The sequence below is a fragment of the Desmodus rotundus genome, chromosome 2 (genome assembly GCF_022682495.2).
Source record: "Desmodus rotundus isolate HL8 chromosome 2, HLdesRot8A.1, whole genome shotgun sequence".
In the NCBI taxonomy this organism is placed as follows: domain Eukaryota; kingdom Metazoa; phylum Chordata; class Mammalia; order Chiroptera; family Phyllostomidae; genus Desmodus; species Desmodus rotundus.
Window position 1 is genome coordinate 108,982,658 of NC_071388.1, and position 13,003 is coordinate 108,995,660.

General features: G+C 36.0%; 1 protein-coding gene across 5 annotated transcripts in view; it reads left to right on the plus strand.

Annotated features, from left to right (window-relative positions):
• Window positions 1-765: 765 nt before the first annotated feature.
• IWS1 (interacts with SUPT6H, CTD assembly factor 1) overlaps window positions 766-13,003 on the plus strand; it is a 55,708-nt gene continuing 43,470 nt past the window's right edge. For 2 of the 5 annotated variants that reach the window (XR_006656752.3, XM_045203027.3), the window contains exons 1-2: window positions 766-1,054; window positions 3,041-3,159. Coding sequence is in view for 4 of the 5 variants with exons in the window: in XM_045203027.3 (XP_045058962.2) it covers window positions 1,021-1,054; window positions 3,041-3,159 (153 nt within the window). In the remaining variant the exon portion in view is untranslated. The remainder of the gene's footprint in view (window positions 1,055-3,040; window positions 3,160-13,003) is intronic. The other 3 variants (XM_053918549.1, XM_045203026.2, XM_024569620.3) reach the window with 3 other exon arrangements.

The window sequence follows — 13,003 nt, forward strand, 5'->3', positions numbered from 1 at the left end:
AAGGTCTTTGACCTTGTCACAGGTAAACAAGGGGGTCATCTACAAGTCTTACAGGAGTCAGGAAAAAGGGTGGAAAGTGAGATCAAAGTCATAGGGAGAAGGGCTGTTATTCACAGTGAGCCTTTCCCGCAACACTAATAGGTCAGGTTGTTTCTTAACCATACCTGTTTCTTGGGAGCATTGGGCTCAAGTAACACTGAGTAGCAATGCCACACTCCTTTAACTGGGGATTTTTATGGACGCAAAAACCAGTACTTACTACTGTTGATCTAATGGCTTCTTAAGGTGCAAATGAAGTCGATATTTTAAACAAGGGAGAAAAATATCCTGAAAGGACGTCCTTCGATCAGGTTAGGCCCACATACAGCTCCCTGGGCTTCCAACTACAAGTACCAGAGAACAACGCGCCACTTCCTCCCCGCGCCACTGGCGCGAGTCAAGCGCCTCGCTGAATCTCGGTATTGGTGGACTGATGGAAAATGAATTTTAGGTGTCTTCATTTTCCGGAAGAGTAACTCAGAAGTTCCTCAAAAAAGGCGCGAACACATAGCTAATAAAATAACATTACCACCTCTATAAGAGACAGAGCAGGGTACTCCAACGAAAGGCACTTAAGTCACAGTTCCCGCTCAACTTTCCCAAGGGTCTCCTTTCTGTCAACACCGTGCGTCCTTACTGCTGCGTCTTCTCATTGGCCGGTTGACAGATGACGGCGCCTGCGCGCTGCGCTCTTCTGAGGGTCGTGGGTAGACGCCATTTTGGCCCCAAAGGTACTTATGGGAAGTCAAGCCCTCCTGTCGGTACGGCCTCTTCTGTCGGGGATTATAGGTCGAAGTGTTTGTTTCTGGCGCTGCTGTTTTATTCTCCGCAGTCTCCAACCCTCCAGTCGAGCGGGAACCTCTGAGCATCGCACCGCGCCATCGGGGTAGGGGGTTCTGCACCTCTGGGAAGGTGACAGGGGTGGCGTGGGGCGCGGACACTCTCAGCCAAGAGTCTCCCCCCCTCCCCCCCTCCCCCGCCATGGACTCCGAATATTACAGCGGCGACCAGTCAGGTGGGTTAGGGGCCTGGGGCACAGGGCTGAGGGCGGGCGGCTACTTGTTTTGGACGGCTCTTCGGCCTGGCTGGCCTGGCACCCGGCGAAGGTGGGAAGGGAGGCTGCGCAGACGTCCCCCTCGGACTGGTCGGGACGTGGACTCTAAGGCGGAGCTCGAAGAGACCACTGACCCGCTGCGGGCCCGGAAGTTAGAACGTTAAAGAAGGGATTCTAGAGGGAAAGTCGTTTTCTGAATCGGGGAGCCAGTTCTCCGTATTAAGGATTTACTGTGCGCAGAGTCCTAGGGAAGGTGTTCCTGTTACCGGATTTTTTTCAGGAGTTGAGAGTATTTTTCGAGAGTTGAAGGGAAGGGAGCTAACTGTTCGCTGGAGGTGGGAGATGGGATGCGGGACCTTGTCTAGACTTTTCGGTCCGAGTTAGGGCTAGTTTAACTTCAAAACACTGGTTTCCCAGTAAAGAAGACGTAGGAACCTTGTTTGAGTTGTGTTAGTATTTTAGTGTACCTCTGGCAATTACTGATGATTTTTGTGCCTTTTCTTCACTTTGAAATCTTTCCCTTTCTCACTGAAGTTTGGTCTCTTTTCTTTCCCTTTTTTAAAATAAACACACACTGGGCCCTACTCTGCTAACACTGTGCTAGGCACCAGAGGTACAAAGACGAATAAGGCGGGACCTAGTGGGGGGAGAGAAAAACGTTACGTTTGCTTTCCCTTTGTGCCCAAGTTCTATTGGGTATTTTCTATCATAAGTGCTTAAGCGATTTTCTAAATGTTAACCACTTTTTCTGTTGTAAGTTCACTTCATATATGGCAGGGAATAGTTATGATTACAAGTGCTTTTCCAAGCATGCACTGCTGTTTTGCTTTAAATGTTTTCAAAATAGTTTTTTTCAGTTCATTTGTGGTCTTAAATTATTTCTTAAGTAATTACATGTATTTCATGTATAAAGATTAAGTGCTAAAAGACATGAAAAAACAGTTCCCTTATTTTTCATTCTTTTTTTGATGTTTACCTCCCTATTCCTAATTTATGCCATCTTTTCTTGCATCTTTTGTAGTGATTTCCTGTTACTTGAGGACCGGGTTTTATCTTCTTGCGTGCCTTCGTCTCCCCCAAACTCACACTGTTGCAGCGTAATTGTTAAATTTCAAAATTATTGGTTTTATTATTTACTGTTTAGCTAAGTAGAGTAGCTCTTTACTATGATAGTGATTCCATTCTTACACAACTTTTTCATTTTGCTGTAGGTGACTGCTTCATTTAAAAATTAAAAAAAATTTTTTTTATTAAACTTCTAACCAAGTCTTTCCGTTTCCTTCCACAACCCTACATTCCTCTCAATACAATTTTACTCTATATTTTTAAAGTATTGGTTAAAGTGAGGTAGCAATTTATTTTTACCATTTTGTAACATGGTACATGTTTTTCTTTGAGGAGATCACACTATTTCTGAACTGCAATTCCTTGTGCTCTTCATTCATAAACAAGTACTGTACATCATTTGCCAGGCAGTGTTTGGGCTCCAGGGATTCAGCAGTGAACCAAAATACCCGCTCTTTTGGTACTTTCTTCCAAGTGAGGAAAGAACCACATTAAACAAGTAAGTTGATAAATCATGTAATGCATACATCAGAAGGTGGTAAGTAAATGCTATGGATAGAAAAGATCCAGGTTATAAGAAAGCTGAAATGGTTCCAGGGCATAGTTATTTGGAGGTTGTTAACTTGGTCCTTGATTATGTTTCTTAAGCTTCACATTCCTTTTATGGTGTATTTTTTCTGCCATTAATGTCACAATACATGTTATGATTATTGGTGTTTTATGAGTATTATACTGTTGTCTTGTTTACAACATTAGTATTATTAGTTAGTTATGCTTCATCACTGGTAACAGTGCTTACATTATTCTTGATTTATTGTGTTCACTTCACTGGTAGATGTCATCCATCTTACGCCTTAAGTGGGTTTTTGTCTTATTTTTAAGCAGATGATGGTGGCGCTACCCCAGTACAGGATGAACGGGATTCAGGGTCAGACGTTGAGGATGATGTAAATGAACAGCACTCTGGATCAGACACTGGAAGTGTAGAACGTCATTCAGAGGTATCGGCTAAACAACATCTTTGGGGAGGATTTTCCCTTGCATTATGTGAGACCTGTTTTATTTAGTAGTTGTAGAAATGGCTGTCACAGGGTTTAGGCTTCAAACCCTGGGAGTAAAGGATTTTAAGTTTATAGAGAACTGCTTTAAAAATAAGTGGGGATAGGCCCTGGCTGATGTGGCTCAGTTGGTTGGAGCCTCGTCCTATAAACCAGAAGGTTGCTTGTCCAATTCCCAGTCAGAGCACATGCGTAGGTTGTGGGTTCTATTCTTGGTCAGGGTGAGTGCGGGAGGCAACTGATAATGTGTTTTTCTTGCATTGATGATTCTCTGGAATCAGTAAATACATATTTAAAAAAATAAATGGTATAGTCTGGTTATTTAGGAAATCACAGGGACTTAAATTCTGATTGGGTCCCACTTCAGGTATTATTAGGCAGTTATTGGCAGTTTTTGATTCAGAAAATGGGGCATGCTTTTGATATTTAACTATGCTTCCCCATTCCTAAAAATTGATGTTTTACAGGGACAACGAACATTTGCAAACTGAAGAAATGCCAATTGAAATAAAAGTTTTGAGGGTTATTGTCTGGCAAAAATTATATCAGAATTGGCTTTCTGAACTGTCTCAGTGTACAAAGTAACAAAGCACATGTAAACTCAAAAAGATGTCTTCACTTAGTAATACAGAGTAGTATTGGATCTTGTGTATAGCACTTCAGCATATTTGGCCTAACAGATACATTTTTTAAGTGTATTTTATTGATTATGCTATTACAGTTGTCCCAATTTTTTTCTCCCCTTTCTCCCCCTCCACCCTGTACTCCCCTGCCCCCCTTAGTTCATGTCCATGGGTTGCACATGTAAGTTCTTTGGCCTCTCCATTTCCTATACTATTCTTAACCTCCCACTGTCTGTTTTGTACCTACCAATTATTCTTCTTATTCTCTGTACCTTTTTGCCCATTCTCCCTCCTCCCAATCTCCTCTGATAACCCTCCACGTGATCTCCATTTCTGTGATTCTTTTCCTGTTCTAGATGTTTATTTAGTTTTTGTTTTAGGTTTGGTTGTTGATAGTTGTGAGTTTGTTGTCATTTTACTGTTAATAGTTTTTGATCTTCTATTTCTTAGATAAGTCCCCTTAACGTTTCATATAACAAGGGCTTGGTAATGATGAACTCCTTTAACTTGACTTTATTTGCCCTTCTATTCTGAATGATAGCTTTGCTGGACAGAATATTCCTGGATGTAGTAGATACATATTTTTGCCTCTATGGTTATATCATCTATTGCACAGTGTTAGCAAAATAAAACTAGGATGCTTTTCAATAAATCACCTACAGGTTTTGGTAAGCCCAAACTGAAACACAGGAATGATAAAGATGGCCAGATTTTCTTTTAAGAACTTGATATGCCATATATTTTGTTTGATTATGCATGCACAGAAAATTAGTGAATTTTTAAGTAGTAGGTATAATTGTTAGAGAATGTATTATTGACTCTGTTCTTTGATATGTCATTAGTATATTCATATGTTCAATAAATATTTATTGAGCACCTTTTGTGTCAGGCTCTTTTCACATATCAGTGATTAAATGAGGTCCCACCAAAATTCTTCACTTCTTGGATTTATTTACCACTAGAAGGAGAAAGACATTAAACAACATATATTTAAATAACATATAATTAAAATTGTATAGTTTGTTAGAAGATGGTAAATGCTATGGAGGAAGGAGAAAAGTAGAACCGAGTGAAGAATGCCAGGACAGAGGGCAGGTTGTGGTGTTAAGTAGGGGGTATAGTTGGCCTTATTAAGAAAGTGACACTTGAATCTAGGCATGAAGGAGGGTGAGGGAATAGCCACATGGCTACATACTGGAAGAATATTCCAGTCAAAGACCCTGCAATGGGAGTGTACTTGATGTCTTCAAGGAACACACCCAGGAGCTAGTATGGCTAGAGTGGAGTAAGGGGAAGTGTGATCAGAGAGCTGAATAGACTGGGAGAAGGGTTTATCTTTTAGTTTTTTTGCTATCACTCAATTTTTTGTATACTCAAATATTTAGACTAAATTCTAATTAATATATTACTTGATAGGTGGAAATTACTTGATAAAGTAAATATTTTAGTATTGTATGTAATATCTTAAGTTTCTACTTTGGAAAATAGCATTAGGAGCTTGACTCATAGCCTCATGATTCAGTTTGAAACATAAAACAGCTACCTTTTAGTACCTTCATCTACTTATTTGTAAATGAGATGGATTCTAAATAAATAAGTGTGCATGTTGAAATTTGGAAATTATAAAAGTTTAAAGAGAAAATTTAAATTGCCATTCTCCTATCACAGAAATGACTTAATTTTTTCATTTTCTCTCCCTCATGTGTATATGTATGTGTTTTAATTTAAGATTTTACTGTACATATTTTGTATCTGTATGTTTGTCTCTTCATTTACGATTATAGCTGACGTATTTCCCATGTCATTAAAAAAATCTCTCTAGCATCATTTTTAATGGTTGCATAATATTTCACAATATGGATGCACCATTGCTTATTCAGCAGTTTCCTAAATTTTGAAATTTAGACTGTTTAGCCATTGTAAGTGCAGCTGCCATGAACACTTTGTACATAAACACTTGACTTCATTTTTTTGCTTACTTAGAAATCTACTGGGAGAATTAACAAGAATAACAAGGCCAAGAAACGGGTGTCCAACCTGTGGCTTGAGGGCTGCATGTGACCCAAGATGGCTATGAATATTGCCCAACATAAAATTGTAAATTTACTTAAAACCTTTTTTTTACTCATCAGCTTTTGTTAGTGTTTGTGTATTTAATGTGTGGCCCAAGACAACTCTTCTTCTAGTGTGGCCCAGAGACGCCAAAATGTTGGGGACTCAAGGCTTTTCATGGATATTCCCCTCCAGGAGGGTTATCCTAATTTGCTAAACTACTAGTTACTAGTTTGAGAGTACCAATTGTACTCTTAAGTGTTGAGTTCTGTATTAATGCTCATTTGCTTGTTTAAAATGGCTTTTAAGGAGAGATTTTGGATTTTTTTTTGGACGCTAGTGGAATGTTAAGAGTACAGTTATGTTAAAAGGAGCAGTGCATATTACAGGCCCAAAACCTAAAATGTGTGTATTGGTTTCCTATCGATATCTTAAAATTTGACACAAATGTAGTGGCTTAAAACTGCAAAGATTCATTACCTGACAATTCTGAAGACCAGAAGTCCAAAATGGGCCTTACTGATTTAAAATCAGTGTCACAAAGTCTGTTCCTTTTCTAGGGGAGAATCTGCTTTCTTGCCTTCTCCAGCTCTACAGGTCACTTGCATTCAGTCAGTGGCTGTGGGACTTTCCTCCATCTTTAAAGCCAGCACCATAGCATTTCAGATCTCTCTTTCTGACCTCTGCTTCTGTCATCATATCTCTTTTTCTAAGATGACCCTTCTGTATCTCTCCTATAAGGACCTTTGTAATTATATTGAGCCTACTCCGATAATCCAGGATAATCTCCCTACATCAAGATCCTTAATTATATCTGCACAGTCTTTTTTGCATGTAAAGTAACATTCACAGGTTCCAGGGATTAGGATACAAACGTCTTTAGGGAGGGCCCATGGTTTTGCCTACCACAAGATGGTACTCATAACAGTACTTTCCAAATAATAAGACTAGAAAGAAGTTTTTCCCATTTGCATTTTAGAATTTAGGCTAGTTTTTAAAAAAATTCCTATCACCTACTACAGTATTCACCCTGCATGCTTTTTTTTGGATCTTTAAGGAATACACACATACTGTGTGCACATACACACGCACAGAGTCATTAAGACAGTGATCAATATAGGAAATGCTGATAAATTTTTGGAGACTAATAATTTTTGCAGACTTTTAATAAAGGTACTTTAGTTATTGAAAAACAGCTCTTTTTCTGAAAATAATTGTACATGTTGATAAGTTTTTGACATGACAGAGGAAGTCTTAAGAAAATGAGAGTTTATTGTGCCTTGATCAGTGTGGCTCAGTTGTTTGGGCATTGTCCGGAAAAGTGGAAGGTTGCCAGTTTGATTCCTGGTCAGGGCACATACCTGGGTTGCTGGTTCGTCCCTGCTCAGGGCATGTAGGAGAGGCAGCTGATCAATGTTTCTCAGATCAGTGTTTCTCTCCCTTCCTTATCCTCTCTCTAAAATAAAATCTTTAAAAAATGAAAATGAGTGTTTATTGTAAATAAACATGATGTGGGCTCTCTAAATCATTCTGTCTAGGAAGTTTGTTCTCTCTTTCTATCATTGATGGGCTGACCTGATAGCTATTTGTAATAGCATCTCTGTTCTTTGATGGTTGGCTTCATTTTTTCTTAAGTTTTAAGAAAAATCAAAATAATAATATAAAACTCACAATTAATGCAAAAAATATGATGAATGAAATATTGAAATCTTAAAGTCAGGATCAGTATTGCTGTGCTGGCACATATTGTAGCACATATTGTACACAAATTTGTAATATTTGCAAATATTTTCTCCCATTCATTAGGTTGCCTTTTCATTTTGTTGATTTCCTTTGCAAGGAAAAATCAATATTACTCATTTAATTTTTAAAATTTTAATTTTGTTCATCATGGATTTTTTTGCATCAACTTTGATCTTTAAAAATCCCTCCTGTCTTTTTTTTAAACAATTTGAGATGAATTTACATACTCATACGGTTCAGCTGTTTAAAGTATGTAACATCACCATAATCAATTTTAGAATTATTTTTGTCACTTCAGAAAGAAACCCTTTAACTATTACTTCCTTATCCCACCTGCCCCCCATTCCTTCATGTTCTAGACATTTCATATGAAAGGAATTATTTGATACAAGGATTTTTGTGACTTTAACTTGACACAATGTTTTCAAGGTTTATTCATGTTGTAAACTTAGTACCTCATTCCTTTTTATGGTGAATCATATTTCATTGTATGAATATATCACATTTTGTTTATCCATTTGTCAGTTGATGGACATTAAAGAGTTGTTTCTACCTTTTGACTATTGTCAGTGATGCTATAGTAAACATTTATGTAGAACTTTTTGTGTGGATGTGTTTTTATTTCTCGGGTTTGTTTCTAGGAGTGGAGTTGCTAGATCATATGATAACTGCTTAAGTGCTTGAGGAACTGCCAGACTGTTTTTTCACAGTGGCTTCACCATTTTACAGTCCCATCAAGTGTATGAAGGTTCTGGTTTCTCCATATCCTTCCTAGCTCTTGTTAATAACTGACTTTTTGATATGGGCATTTTAGTTGGTGTGAAGTGGTATTTCATTGTAGTTTTGATTTGTGTTTCTGTTATGAGTAATGATGTTGAGCGTTTTTTTATGTGCTTATTGACCATTTGTATATCTTCCTTGGAGAAGTGTCCATTCAGATCCTTCATTTTCTAATTGGGCTTTGTGTCTTTTTTATCACTGAGTTGCAAGAGTTTTTAAAAATAGTTTAGATACAAGTAACTTACTTGGTGACTAATTTGCAATATTTGCATTTTGTGACTTGTCTTTTCATAAGGTGTCCTTTAAAGCATTAGAGTTTTTAACTTGAAATCCAATTTATCCATCCTTTTGTTGCTTATGCTTTTAGTGACATCTCTAACAGTTTTTTGACATATCCAAAGTCATGAAGATTTACCCCTCTGTTTTAAGAATTTCATAGACTCAGGTCTTTGACCCATTTGGTTAATTTTTATGTATACTTTGAGGTAAGAGTCTAATTTCATTCTTTTGCTTGTGGCCATCCAGTTGTGTGATTGGAAGGTCTTAGCATCCTATTCAAAAATCAGTTGGACCTAAAGGGGCAATAAATGGTGATGGAAGGAGACTTGACTTTGAGTGGTCAGTACACAGTACAATATGCAGATGATATATTATAGAATTGTACATCTGAAACCTATATAATTTTATTAACTAATGTCACCCCAATAAATTCAATAAAATTAAAATAAATAACATTTAAGTTTGGATGGTAAAAAAATCACTTGACAACAGGGTGCATGGGTTTATTTCTGGGCTTTCAATTCTAATCTATTTATATCTATGTCTATCCTTGTGCCATAGTGCCTTGAATAAGTTTTGATACTAGGAATTGTGAGTCCCACTTTTCTCCCAGATTGTTTTGTCTGTTCTGGGTCCTTTGTAATTACATATGTATTTTAGAATCAACTTGTCAATTTCTGCCAAGAGGTTAGCTGAGATTTTGCTAGGGGTTGCACCGAATCTGTAGATGAATTTGGAGCATATCATTGTATTGACAGATTGAGGTCCCTTGATCCATAAAATGGGATGTCTTTTTATTTAGGTCTTTAATTTCTTTGATCAATGATTTTTAGTTTTCAGTGTGCAAATATTGCATTTCTTTGTTAAATTTATTCCTGTTTTCTTTAATGCTTAGTAAGTAGAAATGTTTAATGCATTTTATATTCAGATTGTTCCCAAACATTTATTATGAATTCTAATTTACTTCATTATAATCCTGAGGTTTGTTTTATAGCCTAGCATATATGATCCATCTAGAGGATGTTCTATATGTGCTTAGGAAGGTCATATATTTTGTCTTTGAAACTAAAGTATGTCTCCTGTGATCAACATATAGTTGTATCAGTTTTTTTAATCCAGTCTCTGTTTCCTGATTGGCTTGTTTAGTCCAATCATGTGTAATGTTATTGATAGAGTCGAAGTGTGGCATTTTAGTTTGTTTTCTCTGTTTCATGTCTTTTTGTTGTTCCTCTGTTGTTCTTTACATGCTTTGTCATTAGGTGAATATTTTATAGTACAGAATTTAAAGTTTTTTGAGGACAAATTTCTTTTTTATCATTGCAAAATAAGAGATTCTTTAGATATATTAGAGAAATTCCACTTAGCTTTTGAGTCTTTAATAGACACATCAGCTCATACCATTGCACTTTTTGGAATACTTAGGTTTGAGGTGATCTCTCATTGTGGTTTTGATTTGCATTTCCCTAACAACTACTGATGCTCAGCGCCTTTTCTTGTATCTCTTGGCCATTTGTATCTTGGAAAAATACCTGTTCAGTTCCTCTGCCCACCTTTTAATCAGATTGTTTCTTTCCTGTTGTGTTATGTGAGTTTCTTATTTATTTTGGTTATGAACACCTTATCAGATAATATGATTTGCAAATATTTTCTCCCATTCATTAGGTTGCCTTTTCATTTTGTTGATGATTTCCTTTGCTATGCAGAATTCTGCTTTTTAGTTTGATGTAGTCACGCTTATTTATTGCTTTAATTGCCTTTGCTTTGTGTTTTTAATCCAAAAAAAATCATTGCCAAGACTATTGTCAAGGAGCTTACCCCTGTGTTTTCTTCTAGGAGTTTGGTATTTTTAGGTCCTAAATTCAAGTTTTCAATCCATATTGAGTTGATACTTATGTACGTGTCTGTCCAGTTTTCCCAACACCATTTATTCAAGAGACTGTGCTATTTTTGACTCCTTTGTCATAAATTAATTAACCATATATGCATGGGTGTATTTCTGGGCTGTCTGTTCTGTTTCATTGATCTTTGTGTCTGTTTTTATGCCAGCTCCATACTGTTTTGATTACTGTAGCTTTGTAATATAATTTGAAATCAGGAAGTCTGATGCCTTCAGTTTTGTTCTTCTTAAGATTGATTTGGCTATTTGTTTTTTTCTGTGGCTTCATGCAAATTTTAAGATTATTTTTTTTTGTGAAAAAATTCTATTGGAATTTTGATAGGGATTGCATTGGATGTACAGGTTGCTTAGTAGTATGGACATTTTAACAATATTAGTTCTTCCAGTCCATGAGCATGGATATCTTTCCATTTATTTATGTCTTCAATTTTTTTTCATTCGTGTCTTATAATTTTCAGTATACAGATCTTTCAGTTCCTTGGTTAAATTTATTCCTAAGAAATACTCTCTTTGGTGTGATTATAAATGGTATTGTTTTCGTAATTTCTCTTTCCTATTGTTGTTAGTATATAGAAATAACTGATTTTTTGTGTATTGATTTTGTATCCTTCAACTGTACCGAATTTAGTAGTTCTGATAGTTTTTTGGTACTGTCTTTGGGTTTTCTATGTGTAATATGTCATCCACAAATGGTGACAGTTTTACTCCTTTTTGATTTGGAAGTCTTACTATGTTGAAGTATGTTCCCTTTATATCTACTTTGTTGAAAGTTTTCATCATGTGTGGTTTAATTTTGTCAAATGCTTTTTTTGCATCTGCTGAGATCATCATAGGATTTTTATGTTTCATTTTATTAATATAGTGTGTCACATTGATTGATTTGTGGAAGCTGAATCATCCTTGCATCCCTGGAGTAAATCCCATTAGATCATGGTGTAGATTCTTTAAATGTACTGTTAAATTAGATTTGCTGATATTTTGTTGAGGATTTTTTGCATCTGTGTTCTTCAATGATACTGGCCTATACTTTTCTTGTTATGTCCTTGTATGGTTTTGGTATTAGGATAATGTTGGCCTTATAAAATGAGTTTGGATGTATTCCTTTCTCTTCAGTTTTTTGAAAGAGTTTGAAAAGAATTGGTATTAATTCTTTTAATGTTTGGTAGAATTCACCAATGAAGCCATCTGTCCCTGGTCTTTTCTTGTTGGAAGGTTTTTGATAACTGATTGAATCTCCTTGCTAGTTTATCAGTCTGTTCAGATTTTCTATTTCTTCATGATTCAGTCTTGGTAGGTTAATATGTTTCTAAGAATTGATTCATTTGTTCTGTGTTGTCCAATTTGTTGGAGTATAATTGCTCTTAATCTCTTAATGGTTCTTTGCATTTGTACAGTATCAGTTGTAATGTCTTTTGTTTATGATTTTATTTGAGTCTTCTCTCTTTTTCTCTTGGTTTATTCATTTTTTGTCTCTATTTTATTTATTTCTGCTGTAATCTTTGTTATTTCCTTCCTTTTACTACTTTTGGGCTTTTTTTTTTCCTTCCCCCAAGTTCATCAAGGAGTAAAGTTAGGTTGTTTGAGATCTTTCCTTTTTCTTGATGTTGGTATTTATTGCTGTAACCTTCCCTGTTAAAACTGCTTTTGATGCATCCATATATTTTGGTGTGTTGTATTTTCATGTTCATATGCCCCAAGATATATTTTCATTTCATTTTTGGCCCATTGGTTGTTTTGTAGCATGATCTAGCTATCGTTGAAAATGGAGTATAAGTCCCCTGCTATTAATTGTATTGTTGTTTTATTTCTCTCTTCAGGTTTTTTAATACTTGCTCTATATATTTAGGTGCTTTGACGTTGGGTACATAAATATTTATAAATGTTAATTAAACCTTGTTGGATTAACTCCTTTATAATTATGTAATGATCTTTTGTCTCTTAATACAGATTTTGGCTTAAAGTCGATTTTGTCTGATATAAATATAGCTATCCCTACTTCCTTTTGGTTTCCATTTGTATGGAACATCTCTTTCTATTCCTTCACTTTTAGTCTATGTGTCCTTAAAGCTGAAGTGGAGTCTCTTGTAGGCAGCATAGAGATGGGTCTTGTTTTGTAATCCATTCATCCACTGTATATCTTTTGATGAGAAATTAGTCCATTTACATTTATAATAATTATTGATAGGTATGGGCTTAAATTGCTATTTTGCTTATTGTTTTCTGGCTATTTTCTAATTCCTTTGTTTATTCTTTTGATCTCTTCATTTGTGAATTGATGGTTTTCTGTAGTGGTATGCTTACATTCCTTTCTTTTTACCTTCAGCGTATCTACTCAATGTTTTTGCTTTGTGTGTTACAATGAGGTTTACATGACATATATTTATAAGTCTACTGTTAAGCTAACTTCTTTTTT